At 40.3% G+C, this 25,209-nt stretch overlaps 1 protein-coding gene across 5 annotated transcripts in view; it reads left to right on the forward strand.

Annotated features, from left to right (window-relative positions):
* The window catches only part of MYO16 (myosin XVI), a 641,507-nt gene that overhangs the window by 226,169 nt on the left and 390,129 nt on the right, over nucleotides 1-25,209 (forward strand). For 4 of the 5 annotated variants that reach the window (XM_079902787.1, XM_079902784.1, XM_079902785.1 and 1 more), the window contains one exon: nucleotides 15,977-16,240. In XM_079902787.1, coding sequence (XP_079758913.1) covers nucleotides 15,977-16,240 — 264 coding nt within the window. Of the gene's footprint in view, nucleotides 1-15,976; nucleotides 16,241-25,209 lie in introns of those variants that run through there. The other variant, XM_079902786.1, reaches the window with a different exon arrangement.

Raw genomic sequence — 25,209 nt, forward strand, 5'->3', positions numbered from 1 at the left:
CGGAGCGGCTGGGCCCGTGAGCCGTGGCCGTTGAGCCTGCGCGTCCGGAGCCTGTGCTCCGCAACGGGAGCGGCCACAACAGTGAGAGACCCGTGTACCGCAAAAAAAAAAAAAAAAAAAAAAAAAAAGTTTGGTATCAGCAACTGATGTGAAGAAAATTAAAAAGTTTAAAGATCTCATGGGTGGCCTGAGAACAGAACAATTTTAAGGGACAATTTTAAATAGGTGGTTAAGGGACAGCATCTCTCAAGAAGTGACCTCTGAGTGATTGAATAAGTGAGGAGGTGGGATGTGAAGATGTGTGGGAACAGTGTGCCCAGCAGAGGGAACAGCAGGTGCAAAGGCCCTGAGACAGGGATGAACGTGGTTCATGTGGTTGATTCAGAGAATCTAGGCTCTCAGAAATCAACTGTTTTGTTTAAAGTTTCATTAATACTTTCCAAACTTAGAAATAAATACTTTCAATGTTCTTATTTATTTTGATGTTCTTATCTACTCAAGTTAATATCCCATAATTCCACTTACCTCTACTTCCAAACTTCTTAAAAAAGTTCTTTGTGTCTGTCTCTCAAATGTCTTGCCACCCAATTACTGCATTTTAGCTTCCATACCATCATTGCGTTGAGATGTCAAACTCTCTTTTTTCTTCTCCATTTATCTGAGAATATTTGTCTAGTTCAGCTCAGCATGAGTCAGAGTTACAAGGATACTTTCTTTCAGGAACGCAAAATGCAGGAAGACTTAGGAGGTTAGAGGTGGTCACCTCTAAAAGGAAAAGGATAGAAAAGGCAGTTTGTGGACAGAGATGTGGTCTCAGAAAAGTCGTTTGCTTTTAAGATAGGAAATACTTGAGTAGGTTTTAGTTCACTGTATCTAATTCCTCATCTTGGTAAACTCAAATCCATCTATGCCTCCACACTTGCCGTCATTAAGGCTATGTGTTGGGGCTGTTTTGTGTTTTAAAATATTCGGGCATAGTTTAATCGCTTGAGAAATGAAAATAATGATAACAACAACAATAATAACGTTGATGGCAATGCAGATTTAGAAGAGCTTTGACAGAAAGGAAACTTTGTTTTTTCATCAGTTGTCATAAATCAATTCATGCTAGAATAGTACCTATAGTATCATTGATTGTTACAGGAGAAGGACCCTTTTTGTGCCGTGCTTTGAAAACTTCTGTTCCAAACCACAGTTGCATTATGTTTTCCTTTCTAAGGAGAAAGCATCGTACAAGTGCAGAGTCCATTTAAATGATTCTTACACTGTTGGGTTTTAAATTGACTTCTGTCTTTAGAAAACTACCCACAGCTGCTTATGGACAGTTCAGTAAATATGTTATCTCCACAGATAGTTGTGGTTAAAAAGGCTACTCAGGAGCTTCCCTGCATCATGAAGCGAGATGATAAAATGCAAAAGGGAAATTATCAGTGGCCCCTCGAACTGCCCTCAGTTCTGTTTAGTTCAGCTTGGAAAGGTCTTTTGCTCCTAGGATGTGGTCGAGGGGAGGATAAATAAGAGGCAAAAAAGCTTCAGGGTCTTTTGAATAAGGAAAGATGAAAGAAGCTTGAATTATTTATTATCTGGAAATGAGGAGTGACAGGAGAGACAGATACGAATTAATGAATGGTTTTGTGGAAATCAGTTGACTGTTCTTCAATCAGGTAATAAAAGAGGAAACGCTCACTGAAGTGAGCTGAGAACAAATATGAGATTGATGAAGGGTGCCTCTTGGTGTGTCCCCTTTTAATCTTATAAAATTAAGTCAATTCTGTGGAGCATAACGGAGGGGAGAAAACCATTTGGAGGCTGAATCGTTTCCTAAATTTCTAGTTCATTGTTATTTATCTGAATAACTTTACTTATTAGGTTAGCTTTGGGGGGACTGAGTTGACACCCTTTCCCCAGGGCACTCACTCATTTGTCCATCACGCATTCATCCATCTCTGCTGTCAGCACTGGGTACTGGGTACATACATCCCTCGGTCAAGGTCAAGGCTTACCTACCCCAGGTCTAGGCTGGGTCTGGAGGCCCTCAGGCAACAAAAGACTGATCCTTACAACAAACCTGGTTTAGGTTAAAACCAAACTTACATTAATAATACTGGACACATATTCATGACACAGTAATATTTGTTAAATGAAAATGAGTGATCAGTAGTAATCAGTTCACATAATGACTGTCATTAATATTCTGTAACAAAGCCATGTTTTCACAATTTTTGTCTTTATTTTCCCAGTATCCACAACAGTCTTCTCTGCTGAAATGGTCTCCAAACCTTGTAAGGTTTAGTATGGACGCCCCTTATTTGGGCTTTTCTTGACATTCAGGGATCTCAATCTTGCCCACCTTTGGTGAGATTTCCTTATACTACCTTCACCAGCAAACCTCCCACAGAATACGGGGCACTGTCTGAGTTACCAACAGTAGTTCTGGGGGAAAGACCTCCAGCTTTTCTGCAGTGCAGACACACCAAGTAACAAAGAACAAAGACCTACACGGACAGGATCACAGGAGGACAGTAGCTCAGGAGGCTGGGAGCAGCGAAGAGGACGGGATTCAACCCCAAAGGACAGTGGAACCCAACACTCCCCATCTCACCCTTTATCCCCTCTCAGTCCTTGCACGCCTCCACCTTGACCCCTGCTGACCACGTGAAGATGGAGGAACAGGAAAGGCAGAATCCGAGACTCTAGGCTTCCGAGTTCAGACTGAACAGGGCGCAGGGATCTGAGGGTTCAAGAGGAGGCGGGAAGCCCTTCTTAGGAGTGTTTCCAAGGTCGAGTACTCACTCCCAGCCTCACTGCCGCTCTGCCTGAGACTCAGGCTGACTGTATGTGGCCCGTGTCCAGGGCTCCATGTATTTCCTGAATCCCCAGTTTGTGATGCCAAGTCTGTACGAGGAGGAAATGTTAGTTCCATGAAAGGAAAGAAGAAAGTTAGAAAGAGGGGGTCTTTTCTGTTTGTTTGCTTTGTTTTATCTGGGTTTTAGTGGCACATGTGAGGGAATTTCTGTTCCCCATCTTGAGCATAGCACATTTGGAGCACATACCATGAAGCTTTCTGAAGTTTGGAAACATATTATTGTAAAATAAATAATCTATAATAAATCTCCAATATAATATAAAGTTGAACCTTTCCTCTACTGTGGAAATAAGGTGCACATTCATGGCAGAAGAGAAAGGAAGTGTATGGGTAAAAGGAATGTATCATTTATCAGGAAGGAAGAAAAAATCCTCACGGACTAGTGTATTTTATGAGTCTCTTGGTTGCCATCGACAGAAGATCCACTCGTAGTAGTTTAAGTACGAAAGGGAATTCATTGGCGTTCATATCTGGAAAATGGCCCATATACCTGGAAAGTCTAAATTAAAGTGGCTTCAGGTACTGCTGGATCTGGGATCTGGGGATTTAACTGCTATTATTGACTCTCTCTGTCTCTATCTCTTTTTCACCTCTTTCTGTCTTTGCCTGTCTTTCTCTGTCTCAGAAAATATGAGCCTTATACCTACTTTCCAGTGAGTTGATATTAAAACAACGACTGGGTCTTTTTTTTTTTTTAAAAAAAATCTCCGAGTGTCCATCTAGCAAATCTCATGGAAGGATCCTGAATTGTCCCTCTAGGACCGTATCCCCACACTAGAACAGTCACTGATCCTCAGTGTAGCGGCCATTGTGATGGGCTCAACCTAGGTCATGTTTTCAGTTCTGTGGGCAGTTAAATTGGACAACCTTTTTAATTTCCCCGCTAGGACCACATGAAGTGAGTTAGGAGAGGTGAAGCCCAGAAGGAGGGCTCCCAGAAGAAATGATGGGCCACTCTAGGTAGTTAATGATACTTTCAGATTTCATATAATGGAGTAGCCAGAAGACAGAAATGAAGATGGAAGGTATGTAAAAGTCTGGGGTTAATTTTGTACAAGGCATTAATTAGTAGTAATCTTCCATGGGCGAGGTGGAGCCTTTGATGATGGGTATATACGTTTTGACTAGTTGTAATAGCTATACCCTTATTGTGTGTTAGTTCTGAGATGAACATAATTTTGAAAAGTCTTCCCAGCAGGATGGAGCAGTGAGTGACCAAAGCCAAGGTTGTTTAATGTGATCATTTTGGACACACGGATGTTTATTAGTGAATTGTACTCTTTGTTCTGACATAGGTTTTCAACCGACATTGAAGAATCTCTTTCATCTGAATATGTCTTACAAATTAACGTGAAGGGCAGTGGTAATCACTTAAAAACACAAAATATAACCTAGAAACTTACTTAGCCTAGAAAGGTTAATAGAAATTTTAGCATCCGAATTTTCCCTGAAGTTTTCCCTTTAAAAAGGAAGGGGAGAACCAGACTCTATTAAAGCCAAAATTAAATATTAAATGTGAAATTCACATTGCAGGGTTGAAACTATTTTATACCAAAATAATGTCAGATATCAAATATTTTACATCCAACTAACATTTTAAATAGAAAAATTTGCAAGACTCAGGAAAATGATGAAATAAAAAAAATTATTTACAGCCATGAAATTAGAGTTGTATGGACATATACACAAGCTTTTGCATTAAAAAAAAGAAATTTAAAGAGGAGCTATTAAGATTACTAAAGCACACATAACGTGTGCTCATTGGTCTTGACCTTGAAATACAAAGTGTTCATTTTAGAGTGCTGTTTCAGGACTCAGACTAAGGGCATCCAGGAAACTGCATGACTGACCGGTGGGGTCCCTGAGCCAGTCACAGCTTCTGTTTCCTTAGGAGGGAACTCGTGTGTTGAAATTGGCAGGAATCCCATTCTAAGACAGTCTGAACACCAGGGAATTTGTCTATTAAACATATCACCTGGCAGGAATAGAGTGAGCTGAGCCTCTTCCGACCAGAATTGAAGATGTTGACTAAGGATGAAATGTGTAGATGTGGATTCAGAGCAGAAGATTGTTTAAAATTTGAGGGCCCCAAAATGTGTAATTGGGGGTAAAGGGTCTAACTCTATTGTGTTGATTATGAGTCCAAAGAGAGCTTCTCTGTTGAGCTACACAGGCATTCAGCCTTCTCTGAGGCTGTTTCAATGTCACGGCATTGCCCTTTCTTGGAAGGGTTAGGGCAGTGATTTCAGTTCCAAATCTCGGAGAAATCCAGTGGCAGGGACATTCAGGAAAAGACAGGGTTTGTTTTCAGCAGTATGGCAGGGCGTTCCAGGCTCCTGAGAACAGTAGAACTGTCAGTAGGCAGTTCTGATCTTAAAGAGGCTAGACTTCCCCAGAGAAGTTCTCATTAAGTGTATATGATAAGAGTTGATTGACATCCAGAGATGGGGCTGTAAGCCACCTGGCTCTGAAGATCCTGAGTGTAGCTGAGTTGTCTCTGAAAAGACGCCTGGTCATTCAGTGCTCTAGGTATCAGGGTAAACCAACGTGCTGGATATCAGCCCATGGGCACGACTGCGGAACTGTTGATGACACAGGACAGAGAATTCATGACGTGGTACCCTCCATGAACCATGGATTTGATGAAACATGCAGGTCCACTTGGATAATGAACCAGGAACATCATCACCTTAGGGTGACAATCTTCAGTTTTATTATTTCCCTGGAACAAGTCCTGAAAAGAATTATGACTGTAAACCTATTTCCACTGAAAAGTTATTTATCATAATCAAATCACTTGTTATTAAAGAAATATGATAAAAATATTAAAAGTAGAAAAGTGTAGATTGATGTGTAAAAAATAAATGTACTTTAGAGTGCGCAGGAATTTTTGTGTCCTGTGTATTTGCTTCATTTCCATTTTCATTTAAAGAGAAAACATTTTTTCACATTCTTTCATTAGAAAAGTATGCCTTAATAATTGGATGGAAACCCAAGAAATGGCCTCTTGATACAGAAATTAAAACATAAAATAGTGAGATGAAAGATATTGTTGATTTTCTTGAGAAGAATTTAAATTATTTAAGTTTATTTCTCCATTTTTCAGAGAAGTGTTTCAGTGCAGGGTTATATGAGACAGGCATTGTCGACCTAAATCCTGAGATATTTTAGGGCATAACATCTATATCTTCCCCAAATATAACTTCTTTGTACTATTTTTTGCTCTGCAAAGAGCGATATGGACCTGCAGCTTGATTACTAGGATGTTAAAATCTAGCACTTTTAAAAAGACTTCCAAGCTTTAAAAGGGTGTTTTTTTAAGGCTCTGGGGGAGTATGTTGAAATTGATTATACTCTTGTCTTTGAAAATCCTCACTGTTCCTTTGTTTCATTGTCATTGTATATGCAGTAAAGATATCTCTGGAAGCATGTTATAACAATTGATTCTGAGAATGAAATTTCTGCTAGGAGAGTTGTTGGGTGCATAGATGTAATTGTGTGTGTGTGTGTGTGTGTGTGTATGTGTGTCTGTGTGTAACACCTGTGTGTAAGCATGTTAATCTCCTTCCCAGGCAACTACCTTCCTGGAATTCGTAGAAAACATTTGTGTAAAGTGGAATCAACAATAAGTTTGCAAGTAAATTTTTCACAAAATACTTAAACTATGTGTATGTTTTTAAATCTCCTGTGATGCAGTGCTTTGTGTCATCTTATTCTCTCTCTTTTTTTCTACTTCTTTTATTGTGGTTAAAAAAAACTATAAAATAGAATTTACCACCTTAACCATTTTAAAGTATCCAGTTCAATAGTGGAAGCATATTCACATTCCTGTGCCATAGATCTCCAAAATGTTTTCGTCTTTAAAATCTGATTCTCTATACCCATTATACAACAACTCCCTCTTTCCCTCTTCCCCTAGGCCCCTGGTAGCCACCATTCTACTTCTGTTCCTGAACCTAACTTGGATCCCTCGCCCAATGTGCAGTAAAGTCTACCTACTGACACCAGGTTGTGGTGAAGGAGAGTATAGCCTTTATTGCAGGCACCAAGCATGGAGAATGGGCAGCTCATGCTCAAAAGACCCAAACTCCCCAGTGGCTTTCAAGAAAGGGTTTTGAAAGGCAAGGTGAGGGAGGGGGTCTCAGGGTGCGTGATCAACTCATGGACAGTCTTCTGATTGTTGGTAGTGGGATAATTGGGTGGTATTTTGGGAGTTAACATCATTAACCTTCTGGTTCCAACCAATCTGGGGTCTACGGGCTTGTGGTCAGCATGCAGTTAACTTCTTCCACCTGGTGGGGCTTTTAGTGTCTGCAGAACAACTCAAGGATATATTATCTCTAGCCCTTGAGGAGGAACTAAAGGTCCTATTATTATTTTGTCTTGCTTAACTGTTTTGCTTTGTTTCTACGTTTTCTCACTTCTCCGATTAAATTTATTCTTTGGGACTCAGGGAAGGCGTATGGCACTAAAGCTTCTCTATAAACAAGAGGTGGGGGACACTGGGGGAGGGGTCTGTCTCCTGGAAGCCCCCTCAGGGTTCTGCTCAGTTTCACTTTGTTTCTATGAATTTGACTACTTCAGATACCTCATATAAATGAAACCATATAGTATTTGTCTTTGGGGGACTGGCTTATTGCATTTAGCATAATGTCCTCAAGGTTGATCCATTTTATAACCTATGATAGGATTTCCTTTCTTTTAAAGGCTGAATAGTATTCCATTACATGGAATATACTTATATATATTCCATATATATACATTTTGTTTATCCATTCATTTGCCGGTGGACATTTAGGTTGCTTCCACCTCTTGGCTATTGTGAACTGTGCTGCAGTGAATATAGGTGAGCAAATATCTGTTTGAGATCCTGCTTTCAATTCTTTTCGTTTTATTCCCAGAAGTGGGATTGCTAGATCATGTAGTAGTTCTATTTTTAACTTTTTGAGAAACCTCCGTACTGTTTTCCATAGAATCTGTACCATTTTACAATCCCACCAGCAGTGCTCAAGGGTTCCAATTTCTAATTGCTTCCACATCCTTGTCAATGCTTCTTATTTTCTGGCTTTGTTTTGTTTTCTTTGGTAATAGCCATTCTCATGGCTGTGAGGTGATATCTCATTGTGGTTTTGACTTGCATTTCTCTGATGAGTAGTGATTTGGAGAATCTTTTTATTTGCTTTTTGGCTATTTGTATATCATCTTTGAAGAAAAGTCTGTTCAAGTCCTTTGCCCAGTTTTAAATTTGGTTATTTGATTTTTGTTGCTGTTGAGCTGTAAGAGTGCTTTATTCTTTTTATATTCTGGGTATGAGCCCCTTATCAGGTACATGATTTATAGGCATTTTGTCCCATTCTGTGGGTTGCCTTTTCACTTTGTTGATTGTGTCCTTTGTTGTGTAAACGTTTCTGTTAGTCCCGTTTGTCTATTTTTCATTCTGTTGCCTGTGCTTTTGGTGTCACATCCGAGAAATTATCACCAAGTCCAATGTCGTGAAGCTTCTATGTTTTTCTTCAATGAATTTAGTAGTTTTAGGTCTTATGTTTAGGCCTTGAATCCATTTTCTGTTAATTTTTGTATGTACTGAAAAATAAGGCTCCAACTTCGTTCTCTTGCACGTGTGTCTTATTATTTCTTGTGCCGCTATTATTTCTAGTTTTGAACACGTACGTCATTAAGTGTGTGTATAGATTGTGTATCTATGAAAAAATTTTTTCCTTTCGGAGTAAACCACAAAAATTAATAGAAAATTAAAGTAAATATAGGAAGCCTTATATGTCTTAGATTGCATCCTCTAGAAGCAGGTTCTGAGGGGGAGGTTCAGGAGCACATCACAGTCTGTTGAGGGAATGCTCAGCAGGGAGACTCCATCAGGGAGTGAGGGAAGTGGGGCACGGAGCAGACAAGAGTAGCAAAGCCGTGTAGTCTTGTGTAAAGTCTGTATTCACCTCAATTCACTTTTCTCTAGGGTGTAAATCACATCATAGGGTCGTTTCCCCTTGGGTCAGCTGGACGTGTTTTTGGACCTCTGTGGAGGGCATTCAGCGACTATGGCTCATGGTATGTGGGTAGAGTCTTCCACTCCCTGGGAGACTGAGCCCAGCAGGGAACTCTCCAGGGAAGAGGACCAGCCAATACTCAGAGCAGCTGAGGATACAGGTGTACCAGCCAGGGAAGGGGATCTGGACAGGGTGACCAGCCAATACTCAGAGCAGCTGAGGATACAGGTGTACCAGCCAGGGAAGGGGATCTGGACAGGGCACCAGGAGCAGTGTAGCTTTCTTCTTCTTTGCCAGTACTGACTCGTGTTGACCATAATTCTGAACTATCAGTTCTAATAGCTGAGTCATAGAATGTGTGGGTTTTTCTGTGTAGGTAGCAGTGTTTACAATGATAACTGATTTTTTCCTCCTCTTATCCATAGTTTATGTCCATTATTTCTTCTTCTTTTTTTCTATGTTGAGTAAAACCTTCATTTTGTGGTAGAATATAAGCAATGATAGAGGGCCTCCCTTTTCTAAATTTGAAACAGAAGATAAAGTGGCAACATGCATTCATAGATGTTTTAAGATTAGCCATCCTTTCATTCCATTAACAAATTGCACACCCCTGGGTTCACTTTGCTAATGTGCACACAGGCTATTTGCATGTGTATGTATAATGAGATTGATCTATACCCTTTTTTTGTGATGTCCTCATTTAGTTTTGATATCAAGTGTATGTTAGTCTCAGAAAATGAGACAGTTTCCATCTTTTCCATCCTCTAGGAGAGTTGAGGAGACATGCATGCTACCCATTCCTTAAAGGCCTGTAAATCATTTGGGCCATGGTTTTTGTTTGTTTGTTTAGTTTTTTTTCTTTTGCTGATTAGATTGTAACAATGTAATGATTATAAATCTATTCAAGTTTGTATTTCTTCTTGAGTCATTCTTGATAAGTTATATTTTTCTAGATACTGTCCATTTCTCGTGTCTTTCCTTATCTTTGTTCTTTCCTTATTTCAGTTTTATTCATTTATATCCTCATTTAATTATTTTCTTCTCTTTTGTTGAGCTGCTTTTATTGTTCTTTTCTAACTACGAATCAGATAGTTTTCTCATTGATTCTAAGACTGGATTCTTTTCCGACATATACATTTAAAGCTGTAGATTTATTTATATGAGCTAGTTTAGTTTCATCCATGAATCTGATATAGACTTTCTTTCATCAGTGGTTGGTTCTAAAAATGTATTATTTCTATCATGTTTTTCTACTTAAACTATGCTTTATTTAGAATCAGCTTTCAAGTTTCTTAATGGGAGGTGCGGCTTCATTTCTCTGGTTGAGATGAAGTTCTCAGCTGGGTTAAGAAAATGCCTGTCTAACTTCACTTCTTCACTGTTTGTTGAAATTGGCTTTGCTTTGCTGCCTAAGACATAGTCAATTCTGTAAATCATCCATGAATTCTTGGAAAAAACCTTTTTTCCCTGAAAATTGGATGCATGTTTCTACTGATGTCCTTTAGATCAAATTATCTATGCCTTTACTCATTTTTTTTTCTGCCTGTTGCATCGAGCAGTCATGGAGAGAGATGCACAAAATTCTCCCACATTGAGTGTGCCATGGCCACGTGAAGATTTTGATTCTAATTGAGATGAACGCATTTCTGGTAGTTGTACAGTAGAATCATTTCAGGAGTTCATTTCCTAGTTCCCCTAACTTATTTTTTATATTTTTGGTTTGCTACAATATAAAGTCCTGAAGTCGACACATCGTGTGGGACCCTCCAAAGCCAAAGCACGGGGCTACTAAAGTTTTTAATAGATATTGCACATTTATTTCTGAATATAGATCTTGGCTTTTTCCTTTACGTGTTTGATCTGCTGGCTCTCAACGTTTGTCATATGGAGACGCACATTTGCTGAGCGGGGACTTCTGGCTGTGACACGTGTCTGTACATTTTTATCTAGAATTGCAGGGCAGTCACATGTATAGGCTTCTCCTTCCCCACCCTCACCCCCCAAAAAGTCACATTGTAGAGCAGGAAATCCAATACGTGGTAAACTTGGCTACACTGTGTCTGACCAGATAATTTTGTGAGGAAAAACAATTAGATGAGAAGTATGGTGTCAGTGTGCCCTTCTGTAAGAATAGAAGTGATAAGCATTTATCTACTACACCTTGAATTCTGGATCTGGTCCTAGTATTATACATGATATTCCTGCCAACTGTCTAATGGCCCATTAAACAGTTTCATTTAACGACAGCAAAAATATTGAACATCTCCAGAGACTCAAGAATAAGCAGTGGATAAAACACCCCAAGTTCCTGACTTTGTGGTGCTTATAGATAAACGAGAAAATATGTACGTTTTTTAGTAGACAGCGTTAGTATTGGTATGAGTGTAATATGTATTCTAAGTATAATAATTGCTATTGTAGAAGTGTAACTCAGACTGATAAGTACTAAAGGGGAAAACGTAGCAGCAAAGAGGCATTGGAAGTTTTATCAGGGGACATTTGCAAATAGAGGTAAAGTGGGAGCCTGTGGGAGCCTCATGAAAAAGGGGGTTTTGAGTGCAGACCTGGGGGGCAGAGGGTGATAACTGCACAGTCTTCAGCTGTCAGAGCAAGAACATTCCAGGCAGAGGGAAGAGAAATGCAAAGACCTTGTGTCTGGAGAATTCCAGAAAATAAAAAGGAGAGGTATCATTGAAGCGCTTTGTGGGAAGTGCCTTTACCTCTCTCTGACTCTCTTTACACATCCCGTGTATGCAATAATTGGGGCGCATAGATCCTCATAATATATTCCTAACAGGAATAATTACCATTCATTGAGTCCTTTGTGCCAGGCATTTCTTTTTTGCAAACTTTCTCCTAGTTTTAAAATATCCCAGAAAGCCTGACATATTAATTCCTTTTTATATACTAAAAGAAAAATCTTAGAAGTCTTGAGTACTTTGCTCCAGGACATAGATAGAAAATGCTGTATCTAAGATTGGAATCCAGTTTGAATTTCACTAGTTTTTGCACTATTTAACATTGCCATCTATGAGCAGCTGATTTTGATGATTAAGCCATTTGAAGTGTATGGGTGTTTATCTACTTCCTATGGAAACTCAAACTACAAGTTGGTTAAATCAGTCAAACATCCCGAGCAAAGATTATTACATATACGTCGTTATTTTCTCTTGAGAAGTGGGTAATTCTTGATGCTGTTTGCTTCAATCACGCCTTGGAAATCATGCTGGAATATCTTTCTCCAAGTATTTGTTTTTTCTGATGCACATACAACCCTTGATTCTCCCACGCGGGGAAGGTGCAGTGGTGTTCTGAAGCCGGTCTTCCCTGATTCTGGAGGGTCCCATCTCTGAGTTTAGTGATGTCACGTGGTCGGTTTTAATTGGCCATGCCCAGAGTATTTGTACCATGATGCTAGGCAAATGCACGATAATTCAAAGATTCCATTCCCACCCCACCAGAGCTGATTGTTAAAAATTCACCAGCTCTCCACTCGGTAAATAGTAATGGAGTAGTCTTCTCATTCAAAACTCTAGAACATTTTAATGTTTTCTTCATCACCACGTAGCACTGTGAAGAAAATAATTCCTCAATCAACAGCATCCTCTGCGTAGGGCGCTGCGGTTGTCACAGAGTTAAAACCCCAAATGTCAGTGGTTACACCCAGTAGAAGTTAGTTTCTTGCTCATAAGAAGTTACGATAAGGGCTGATGCGTGGAAGGCGCGTGGCGGAACCAAGGCTCCATCACTGTCAGCATCTGGGTAGGTGGCTCCCTCAGGCAGCAAGCTCCTGGGCACCAAGCTGGCAGAAGTGACGGAACGTGGTAAAAGGCATGTATTTGGGCATTTTTCATGAGCCTGGTCTGGGAAGCTCAAAAATGAAGTCCACTCACATCTAAGGAGAAGAGAAAACTGGTTTCAGCTAGTCAGTCTGCACGACAATGAAAACATGCCCTATCTTAATACATGCGTCTTAGTCATACTAATGAACTCGTATTACTGTGAGAAAGAGGTTTGAATAATGTTGAAGTTGTATTAGTTCATGTGTGTTTTTTCCTAGGCAAAGAGAGTCAAAATAGTGGGATAAGAAGTAGGATAGTCAGCAGGAAGAGCCCCCGGTCAGTAACTGGGCAGGTGGAACCCCATCAACCCGCCGCGCAGCTGGAAACCAGTGCCTGCCCAGAACTCCTGTCCCAGGAGCAAACTAGCCTGGCCCAGTTCAGACTCCTGTCCTCCGCCTGGGCCGTCCAGATTATCACCTGAGGAATTAGTTCTTGTTGTTCTTAGTGCCCTGGTGATGAAATTCTGTAGACTTTGAGTAGACTGCCTCAAAACTCTATTTCCCATAACTCTGCTGTTTTTAGTGTGCTGTCTTAGAGATCCGTATAGCACATATACACGACATAGCTGATCCACCCATAATTAGCCAAAAGGAAGTCAGAGTGCCCAGTGCATTTTCAGAATATAAAATACATCAAAGTTTAGACCGTTTAAAATCAAAGCATGTGGAATTATTTAACCAACAGTGTGTTAAACATCAATATTTTATATATGTATGGATTTGAAATTTGACAGCCCTGGCTTTTGATTTTCCAGATCATAAGAAAATTAATTTAGGAACAACGCTCGGTACTTCTGTTTGAGGGAGGAGAGGGATTGCTCAATGAATCACCAGCTATATCCACAGACGCCTCAAAAGTTAATTGAAAATTTCACCATGAGACCTTTCTTTAAGAGCGAAAAACGAGAGGACTGTTGGCTTTATTAGATTAACCTCCCTCTTGGACTGCACGCTGATAAGCACAGGATGCTCTGCGATGTCATTTGTTTCACCTCTTTAGGCTTTTCAGTGGCTCCAATGGTTCCCTGGGCGCCCACTGACAAACCTGGAAAGTCACAGTTTCCTGAGCATTCAAGTTAATAAATCAAACCCAATGATATTTTCTAAACAGGTTTGAAAGTGGAGTATATCTCCTTTCCATTATTAATGAGCCCGCACAGACAGTCATACTCCACAGCAATTTGTCATAATTTCAGAACCCCTGGTGTCCTTTTGTGTTCGGGTCACTGGGAAGGGAACGTTCCGTGAGTAGCTATCTGATGCTTCTCACACCACTCTTGCAAAGACTGCTGAAGAGTTTTATGAAAACATATGATTCTAAAACACTGAGCTTTTGTCAAGTGCTAATGAACAATGAAAACACAGTTCCCCAAGTCTGCTGCTCTCCCCTCTCCATATGTATACACATATATATGTAAAATCTGGCTTTCAAGAATCACTGTCTTTTAGCTTGTCTTTGTCTTGAGCCTTTATGGGACATTTACAACTTTATCATGGTCTCGGACAAGTCACAGCCTCCCTCAACGTAGTTTTCTTTGCCTACACAACAGGGATGGTTATGCCTGGTGTTTACGAGAATAAAGTTTTGCCAAGTGTCAAACGAAATAGAAATGAAAATAGCATTGTCACAATTTGCTGTGCTGTCAAAGGAATAGAGCATCTTTCCGAAGATGAAGTAGACCCTTATGGTACGATCTTTCCAGATGTGCCTTACAATCAGCCACATTTTTGTGCGTGCAGAGTTACTTTTACTTGCCTGAGACTTACATCAGATACATCTTAAGAGAAGAACATACACACGGTTATCTGAACCTGTGTTTGTGAGCCACATTCTAGAGTGTTCAGTGGTTCAACATTTATCTTCTGCCAATAGTAAAATTTTCATGTAGTGGTTAATATACTGTTGTCAAGCCCAAGTTTGTGTGCCTGATGCCCAGTGAGGCCACACAAGTCAGAGCTGGAGGAGGGAGATGTTTATTGCAGGGCCAAGCAAGGAGAACAGGTGGCTTGTGCTCAAAAGACCCAGACTCTCCAGTGGGTTTCAGGGAAGAGTTTTTGTAGGCAAAACTTGCAGGGAGGTCTGCTGGGTTGTGTGACCTTCCTCTGATGGATTGGTGGGGAGGTAACAGGGTGGTGTTCGGGAATCTCAGTCATCAGCCTTCAGGTTCCAGCCAGTGTGGGTTCCACCTGCCTGTGCTCAGCCTCAAGTTACCATCCTCCATCTCTGTGTGGGGACTTAGTTCCTGTAGAAGAACTCAGAGATACGTATCAGATTGTTCTGTATATCCCCTCAGGAGGAACCAGGACCCTGCCCCATCCCTGCACTGTTCTTTCTGGACTGCCTTTCCCTTGTTTCTGCATTCCCTCACTCGTCTAGTTAGTAACTGCTTGAAACGCCCTTTGGAACTCAGGGAAGGTCTAGGAGGCTGAAACCTCTTTCCTACAAACAAGAAACAGGGGACACGGAAAGACTTTTGTACCCAGTAGGGCCCCACAGGGTTCTGTCCAGTTTCAATACGAGTTTGTACAATTCCATTACAGGTGCTTTGGGTGGTGTTTATAGGAAATAGAAAGGGATGATTTTCAGGTCCAGGACAGACAACTCACTTTGCTAATCGCTATATTCATAAGACAAAGACTATGACAGCAACAATTCCATACACACAATTTTGAGTTGCCAAGAGAAGAATCTCTCTTCCATTGCACAATCTTTATATTTAACCATCATTAGGTCTTTTAGGAATGCATGTCACTGATGACAAGGAAAAAGGCTCAGCAATAAATTGTGGAAAATGATCACTGTGTCATATAAACAATTGATGGCATACATACGTTCTGTTACATTAGGTTAGCAGAGTCATCACGACATGGAAAACCAATTTTATTAGGCTGTTCTCCAAAACTTGGAATGGCTTTCTGCCAAAATTTAGCATTAGTTGGCATTATTCAGTTAGAAGGGGCTTAGTGCCATGGTGAAGCATCCAAGCCTTTGGTAGAGACTTAAAGAAACAGGAAAGGATGGATTGTTAGCAATTATGTTGAGCAAAATTACCCATCTCTGTCTGTGTCATCTGTTTTACTACTGTGCCGTCTTGGGCAGGACATCAACTCTCTTCGCTTTTCCTGCAGTCTCTAAAAAGTGCTTGCATTACTTGTCTAGCACAAAGAGGACTGAATGGGTTTCCAGCTTGAGTGATGGGCGATGCTTGCAGTGCTGCTATCTTGGCTGTAGCAGTAGGTCTAGTGACTTTTCCATTGTGTTTCTTTCAGGTTGCTTTCAGCTATGTAACATTTTTCGATCCCATGAAATGGAAATTGACCAGTGCTTGCTGGAGTCCCTCCCCCTGGGCCAAAGGCAGCGGCTGGTAAAACGCATGCGCTGTGAACAAGTCAAAGCCTACTATGAAAGAGAGAAGGCTTTTCAGAAGCAGGAGGGGCTCCTGAAAAAACTGAAGCGTGGGAGGAATCAGAAAGTTCATTTTAACCTCGCTGACATGATACAGGATGCAATTATCCACCATGATGACAAAGAAGGTAACGACAAGAAAATCGTTTTCGGATGTAGTGCTTCATATTTTTGGTTTGTTGTTTTTTGGGGGGGAAGTGGGAGATAGAATTTCTTTTCAATATTAGAGGTTTTCTTTTAACTGTCTGAAATATTCAAGAAAAAATTACTCGTTTCAGTGAACATAGTTAAAAGTCCCAAGTCTCCTCGTAAAAGTGAAAAAAAGGCGAAATTTTCGTAAAATCGTTGTATATGGTTTTTAAAGAATTACCTGCCTGAAAAGCAAGTTGTTGATTCAAATCGATGATGAAATTTTTCCCCAATGAAATTGTTTCCTTGATGATGAGATCGTGTTGTGAAATTTATTATTTCATACCTGGATTTGTATATAGTGGTGAAGTCACTTCCCCCCAAAACTCTTGAGAGAGAAGAATCAGTCGGCTTATCCCTTAAAGTTGGTTGGCTTGTTGTATCAAATTTTATTAAGCATACTCAATCCAAATTTCAGTTGCCTTTACAAGATTATGGAGTTTCTTGATTTTTGTGTATTCTTTTGTATGAATTTTGTTTGTTTGTTTTTAGAATGTACTTTCCAAAGTTCTAATGTGAGAGACTTTCCAGCTGTAGGTATAAATGTAGAAAGCTTCAAAGAAGCAAATATATGTTAATTTATCTTGATTGGCTCTAAAATTACTGGTTGAGTTAATCGAAAGCAGGTATGCAAAGAGTACAGACCCATGACCCATGAACTACATTTCAAAATCAAAATCTCTGAAAAACAAGGGTTTTTTTTGTAACTTGGGTGACAGTGGCAAAGTTGTCCCAGAGCTATTTATATTTTTAACCTGTCCAGTCTGCAAAAATAATAAATTTAGTAACATGGGTCCCAAAGCTTTCAACAGGAATTGTGGATCTAAGAAAACTGACAGCCCATCCTATACAATAATAGCAATAATAAGAAGACAAAAGTAGTTCTTTTCATGGTTTTGTGTGGGCATGCTAGTCAAACTAGAAGACTCTGAGAAGCTCTGAGATTTTTTTTTTTCTTAAAATGGAATGAGTGGCAGAGAATCTCCTGGCCGGAAAGGACCTAAGAGATTACGTCGTACAACCTCTCCTTTTATACGTGAAGGAACTGAGATGCAGCCAAGGTACCACATCCTCTAGAAAGCTGTCCCAGAGCACGTTTACCTCCTATTTTATTATTCTCTTCTCACTCATAGCTCTTCATTGAATGGCCATCTGCTCTGTGAAGCTATAAGCCCCTCGAGGGGCAGGGGACTGTCTGTCAGGTTCACCACACTCCTTGCCCCTTCCAGGACTTTCCAGTAGTGTGGAGGGAAAGAGTGAGCAAGCTTACCCAGAGGTAAACTAATTGTTGTCTCTAACTGTTGGAGGAATCCTAAATTAGAACGCAGGTGGATTTAAGCCCTGTATCGATTTAACAGTAAAGAAACAACAAGAAAATATTTACAAATTTATAAAAACTTCTGTGTAAAATAACTACAGGAGAAGAATAACACCTAAGTTAGTGTTAAAAAGAAATTAAGCATAGTAAAATAGTAAGCCCAGAGAACAAGAGGAATCTATTGTATATTATATTGTGTTATGTATTATAATATTTTGCAAAGACACTGAAGTCATAAAATCTGAGTTAATACTTTTTAAGGAGTTGCTATAGGCTTGGAACTGGGCTGTCACTTGGGTGACCAAAGAGCAGGAAGAGAGATGAATCCTATCTTCAGAAAGACTCCAGTCCAAGTACAAAGAGAGAAAAAAACCTCAATAAAATAGAAAACAATAAATGAGTAGAAATGAAGTCTGGTGGAAGTGGAGGAGTTAGGCAGTTTTTTTGGTGACTGTGATTTTTTTTTTTTTTTTTTGCGGTATGCGGGCCTCGCACTGTTGTGGCCTCTCCTGTTGCGGAGCACAGGCTCCGGACGCGCAGGCTCAGCGGCCATGGCTCACGGGCCAGCCACTCCGCGGCATGTGGGATCTTCCCGGACCGGGGCACGAACCCGTGTCCCCTGCATCGGCAGGCGGACTCCCAACCACTGCGCCACCAGGGAAGCCCGGTGACTGTGATTTTTGAGAAACTCTCTTGATGGTTGCTTAGAGCTTAGATCTTTGAAGGAAGGAAAGAAGAAAACCGTTGGGCAGCAGTGCAGGTGAACAGCTGCAAAGAAGTGAGAGTCCCACACAAGGAGGGTCTGTCTGAAAGGAGTGGAAAGTGAAGATATTAGCTGCAAAGGTGGTTTAAAGTAGATAACTTCAGTGGGGATGCTTCAAGGTCTGGTCTTAAAGCAGACTGCAATGGGAATGATCGTATAGACCTGAGAAGAAAATTCATATGCTACAAATGGTTTTTAGCAAAGGTTAACCAGGGATCAACATCCGTAGGGATGCACTGAAGGGTGAGAATAAGAACTGGAAGCAAAGACACCCACTAAGAATCCATTGATGAAATGTTAGTGGAGTGAGCTTGGTTGGGGTAGTAGCAGTGGGAATTGGGGCAAAAGAACAGACCCAACAGTCATATTCCATGGGAAAAGTACACTCATTCATCAGATATCTGCTGAGTCTTTCTTATGGTCCAGACAGCTATGAATGGAATAGACAAAATCGCTACCTACACGATGCTCAGCTGTCTTGTGTGGGTGACCACAAATAAAAAGATAAAGTTGAACATGTAGTTTGGTAAATAATGATAAATGCTGAGGAGTCCACAGTTACCTCCTGAAGGTATATCAAGGAAGGAGCTTTTCAGGTGAGGTCAGAGCCCCCCCTGGAGAAACCAGGGCGGTAGGAGCAGATGGAGAAGAGCCAGACCACAGGGAGGCTGGGAGGGTCATCAAAAGGACTCTGGCTGTTGTCCCTAGTGCCTGCTGAAGCCATTGGGAGATTTGAGCAGAAGACAGACCTGGTGTCACTTAGGAGTTAACAGAAGCAGCCTGGCTGCCACATTCTGAACTGATTGAAGGATTTTGAAGGCAAAAGCAGGGAAACCGGTCAGGAGGCTCTGTTGATAAATTCAGCAAGAGTTGATGGTGGCTTGGACCAAAATGGAACAAGGATGTGGTGAGAAATAGTCAATTTGGGGGTATATTTTTAGAATAGAGCTGACAGGAAATGCTAATGAACTGGTGATTGGGAGTATAATAATTTTCTATTGCTGCCATAACGAATTGCTACAAATTTAGTAGCTGAAAATAACAAATGTATTATTATATAGTTCCGTAGGGCAGAAGCCTGGTGTGGGTCCCACTGGGCTGAAATCAAGGTACCATCAGGGCTGCTCCCTGTTTGGAGTTTCTAGGGGATACTCTGTTTCCTTGACTTTTCCAGTTTCTGGAGGCCACCTGCATCCCTTAAATCTTTGCCTCGTCCTCCATCTTCAAAGTCAGCAACGGTAGATTGAGAGCCGCTCATGGTTCGAACTGTTGTTTCTTTCCTGTCCTTGCTTGCATCTCCCTGACCAAATCTTCTGCCTTCCTCTTCCACTTCTAGGGACTCCTGTGATTGCATTGGGCTCACCTGGATAATCCAGGGTGATCTCCCTGTTTTTAAGGTCAGCTCATTAGCGCTCTTAATTTCCTCTCTCCAGATAATGTAACATACTCACATGCATAATACCAGAGGGCAAAATTCTGGAATCAAAATCCTACCTGCCTTTTTAAGGAACCTCCATCCTGTTCTCCATAGTGGCCCAGCAATCCCACTACTGGGCATATACCCTGAGAAAACTGTAATTCAAAAAGAGACATGTACCACAATGTTCATTGCAGCACTATTTACAATAGCCAGGACATGGAACCAACCTAAGTGTCCATTCACAGATGAACGGATAAAGAAGATGTGGCACATATGTACAATGGAATATTACTCAGCCATAAAAAGAAACGAAATTGAGTTATTTGTAGTGAGGTGGACAGACCTAGAATCTGTCATACAGAGTGAAGTAAGTCAGAAGGGGAAAAACAAATACTGTATGCCAAGGTATATATATGGAATCCAAAAAGAAATGGTACTGATGAACCTAGTGGCAGGGCAGGAATAAAGACGTAGACATAGAGAATGGACTTGAGGACACGGTGGGGGAAGGGTAAGCTGGGACGAAGTGAGAGAGTGGCATGGACATATATACACTCCCAAATGTAAAATAGGTAGCTAGTGGGAAGCAGCCGCATAGCACAGGGAGATCAGCTTGGTGCTTTGTGACCACCTAGAGGGGTGGGATAGGGAGGGTGGGAGGGAGACGCAAGAGGGAGGGGATATATGTATACATATAGCTGATTCACTTTGTTGTACAACAGAAACTAACACAGCATTGTGAAGCAATTATACTCCGATAAAGATGTATTAAAAAATAAAATCCTGCCTGCCACAGGGAGTGAGAGGTTCATGGGTAATATCAAGTTTGTTATGCCCTGAACAATCAGAAAAGCTAAATGCTCTTAACTGTGTTAGGGGTGCCTCTAGGAAGTGAGAATAAGAAAGGCAGTGTCGTGTTGGCTGGAGATACAAACTTGAGACGCATGAACATGTAAGCCCAATGATTCTATAATATCACTTAGGGAATGAGTTTAGATAACATTATAGGAAGGACAAGGACTGAGTCCCAGGGAATTCCAATATTAAGAATTGAGTGAGATGAGGTAGAACTACCAGAAGGGGAAAGGAGAAAAATGAGGTGAGGGTGCTTTTTTCTTAGAGCTAAACGATAAGAAATTTTCAAGGAGGAAAGAGTGATCAGCTATTTCCAGCGCTCCTGCTTAGTCCCACGGGAGGAAGACTGAGACGTGACCACTATGGTTAGAAATATGGCGATGATTAGTTTTGGTGAATTGTAAAAAGCAGAGATCTTAAAGGACTGAGTTCTAACAGAGGGGAAGACAGAAATGGACACGGAGAATATACAGAGCTCTTTAAAGGAGTTTTTTTTTTCAGTTGACGTATAGTTGATTTATAATGTTGTTAGTTTCAGGTGTACAGCAAAGTGATTCAGTTATACATATATATATATATTTCGAATTATGTTCCCTGATAGATTATTACAAAATATTGAGTTCCCTGTGCTATTCAGTAGGTCCTTGTTGGTTATCTCTTTTTTATCTAGTAGTGTGTATATATTTATCCTAAACTAATATATCCCTGAGGAGAGAAATGATAAGGGACCCCTACAGAGGGAAGAGAAATCAGGGGTCTTTTTAATGATGGGAGAAATAACAGCTTGTGTGTATGCTGAAAAAAATAATTCATCTGAGAGGGGAGAACCCGTGGCATCGGCATAGGGAAGAAAATTGCTGGAGTGAGGTCCCTGAGTTTGCAGATGCTGATGAGATCTGAGACCTAGGTGGAGGGTTTGCTTTAGCTAAGACCAATGATAGCAGTAGTTCTCAGCCCTGGCTGCATGCTTGGGTCATCTGGGGAGATTATATTTTTAATTTCAACATCTAGGCCCTACCCGGAAAGATTCGGGTTCAGTGTGTTTGGAGTGGGACGAAGGCAGTTTCCAAAAACGTCTCAGGTGTCGTGGTGCCCAGAGAGGGTTGAGAAGTTCCAGTCTAGGGTCCTGGGTGGAAGGATGTGGTGACAGGTGCTTAGGGAGGCTCTTCCTGCATCATACGCTTGCTGATGGAAGAGCTGTGGCTGTCAGCTAAGAGTGGGGCTGGGGAGGAGGCATTGGAGCTTAAGGAAAGAGGGGAACATGGAAGAGTGGGGGGATGAATGGACCAGAGAGAGACAGTATAAAAAAAGGAATTACAGGTAAAATTAGATCTGAACAAGAAAAAAGAAAGATCACGGGTTGTCACGGCCTCTCCATTTCTTTGTTTTTATTCTTAACTCTCTGATTTACGACCCTAAAATTTTCCTGTAGCTCCACATTTTGCTTGGTCTAGTGACCCATGTAAGGTATTCAGAGTGATGGGAACAACAGGAAACAGAAAAAAAAAAAATCACACACACACCACAATATTCTTTGCACTCCTGCTATGCACGACGAACTGTAATAAACCCTTCCTATACGCTACCCTGTTTATTCTTTAGGGCAGAAAAACACAAGCATTTTCTGAAGATTCTTAGAGAAGAATGTCCTCCAATACAACTTACATAAATTTATTTCTCCCAGGAAAGACTTTCTGTTACTGATGGAAGCAAAGATGATGTTCAGTAACTGAGGTCAGCATTAGCATCAAATGGTGAAGAAATAGTTGAATGACTTAGAATTCCGCAAGAGTTTTAATTTGTAATAAATGATTAACATTTTAAGTATATACATTATTGCAATATAAAATAAAAATTTCTGTCCACAGAGGTTGTCTTAGCTCAGGGCGCCATAACAAAATACTCTAGACCTGGTGGCTTCAACAGCGGACATTTCTTTCTCACAGTTCTGGAGGCTGGAAAGTCTAAGAGTAGGATGCTGGCCAGTTCAGTTCCTGGTGAGGGCTCTCTTCCTGGCTTGAAGGTGGCTACCTTCTTCTATCCTCACATGGTGGAGAGAGAGAGTGCTCCTGTCTCTTTTCTTTTCTTATAAGGGTACTAATCCCATCACGGCAACCCTATCCTCATGGCCTTACCCAAACCTCCCAAAGGCCCCCCAATCCTAATGTCACATTGAAGGTCTTCAATATATGAATTTGGGGGGGACACAAAAATTTAGTCTGTAACAGATGGTATATTCATTTCATACCTGGAGCTGACCCAAGAATGAAATATCTATCTATATCTATCACTTCTTTTGAGTCTCTTGTCTACCTTGGAAAATTCCACCTGAATACCAATATACCTCACTTTATCAGAGGAAAAATATTAATTCCTTGCAAATGGAAGATATTAAATTGCATTGAAGGGGTGAGTAATCTCTTCAGAGGCATTAAAACCTCTCTAGCACATGTTTTACTTTTTCTGGAAATGTATCCAGGACAAAGTTTTCATTTAGTCATGGTAGTCATATTTTCATTTATTCTTAAGCTACCCAAATAGCCCAATGTACACATTTATACAACTGAGAAAGTTAAAAATATTGCCATAAGAAAAACTCTTTCCATTTAAATTATTGTTAAAAACTTTACAGAGTGTGTATTTGTATAAATTATTTTATCTCTTATTTTCAAGTTCTTTCACTGGCTTGCTGAGTGTAAAGGATCAAATGTACTTTTTCAAAGGACGACATGCTATTTGTGCTAAGGTTTATAGTATCTCATTAACAAGCAATTCACAGATTTTTGTTTAACTTTCTAAATGTTGCATTTTTGAAAGTGTAAATTTAGTATCTTCGACACTTTATTGTTCTCTTCTGAGAGCTGGTGATTTTTTAGTGTGAAATCTGTCATTTTAATGTACTCCATCAATCTAAAATGGAGTACATTTTAGATTCAATAATTGTTTTCCATCTAGAAAGGAAAATTTGTTCTAAATTGTTTTAGGGGTTTCAGTGTAACTGTCTTTGAGTTATACCACATTAGAGAGAGAGAGAGAGAGAGAGAGAGAGAAATTTTCTCTATATGCAGAGAATATTTAAATGAGAATGCAATTCCACTGTTAGAATTGCTACTCCCAAATATCATGTTTTACTAATTAGTCCACGATACATTTTTACTAAAAGTAATATAAATGGCAATGGAGTGACTTCATTATGCTTTTACTATTTCGCATTCTACAGATGTTTTCAACACTGTCTGTGCTTTATATGATTTTAGTCACTTAATTCTTCCAGCAGCCGTATTCAGTAGGCAGGATATTCTCCCCGCTATGGGTGAGGATAATTAGCCTTAGAAGAACTAATTACCATCTCAGTCTACATGAGTTGAGAAGCCATGTTTTTGTTCATAACACTACACTGTCTCTCACGTTGATTTCTTTTTTTAAAATCACTTTATTGAGGTATGCTTGACAACAAAAACTTGTACACATTTAATATCTACAACTTGATGAGTCTGGAGATGTCTACCTCTGAGAAACCATCACCAGAATGAAGGCCATAAACATCTACCACCTGCAAAAGTTTCTTCCCACCCCCTTCATTTTTTTAATTAGATTTTTTTTCTTTTGTGGTAAGAGCACTTAATATATCACCCCTCAAGCTTATTTCTGATGCTAAAATGAGCTAAATCATCCACTTCACAAGTTGATTTCCTTCCATTTGCCATTTGGAATTCTTGCTTTCTCTTGTCTAGTGGAGATTTCCGTCCACTGTTAAGGGGCCAAAGGCATGGACAGGTATTCTTTATGCTCTGGTGTTTTCCTTCCTCTTTCCCTGATCAGCTCCCCTCCCTTTTTTTCTTTTTACAATTTAAGATAATTTATTAATTTAGGTACCAAATGTTTACTGAGGGCCTGTTCTACTCCAGATACACAAAGCACTTGCCAGCACAGTTACAGACCTGTAATGTCAAACTTCACTTGTACCTCCATTTTCCTTAAAATTCTGAGTCCTCACTTAGGAAAAGAGGAAACTATCAAATTAAAGCAATGTGAGACTCTATTTCCTTCTCCTGTCTCTCCAACCCCTGGTCCTCAGTTCCTTGGAGGGCTATGGTCTAAGGTCCATGGTCAAAGCTCCGAGCTTAACTCTTCTCTTTCTACCCATCCTCCCTGGAGGGTCTCACATTTCACCTACTCTGGTGATTCCCAAATCATATCTAGACTTTTCTCGTCAGCTCCAGATGCCACCATTCTGATGCCCTTACATTTCTAACTTATGATGTTCAAAATTGAGTATTTATCTCCATGTACTTCCCAAATCAAAACTTCCTCTTCTGTTTTCTATTTCAGTTAATGTCACCACCATTCCCTTGGTCTTATGGCCCAGAAATCTGGAGGTCACATTGATTTAGATGCACATTTGTAAAGTACTGAAGGTTGTACCTCCCCTGAATAATTTATGAGAAGTATCAGATATCTGTATATTATCCTGAGCCTTCTAAGAATATGCCTAGACTGCAATGAATTCTTACCATATGTTGGATGATCTCCTGAGAGGCTCCACTTAGAA

The sequence above is a fragment of the Stenella coeruleoalba genome (assembly GCF_951394435.1).
Source record: "Stenella coeruleoalba genome assembly, chromosome: 18".
NCBI classification, from domain to species: Eukaryota; Metazoa; Chordata; class Mammalia; order Artiodactyla; family Delphinidae; genus Stenella; species Stenella coeruleoalba.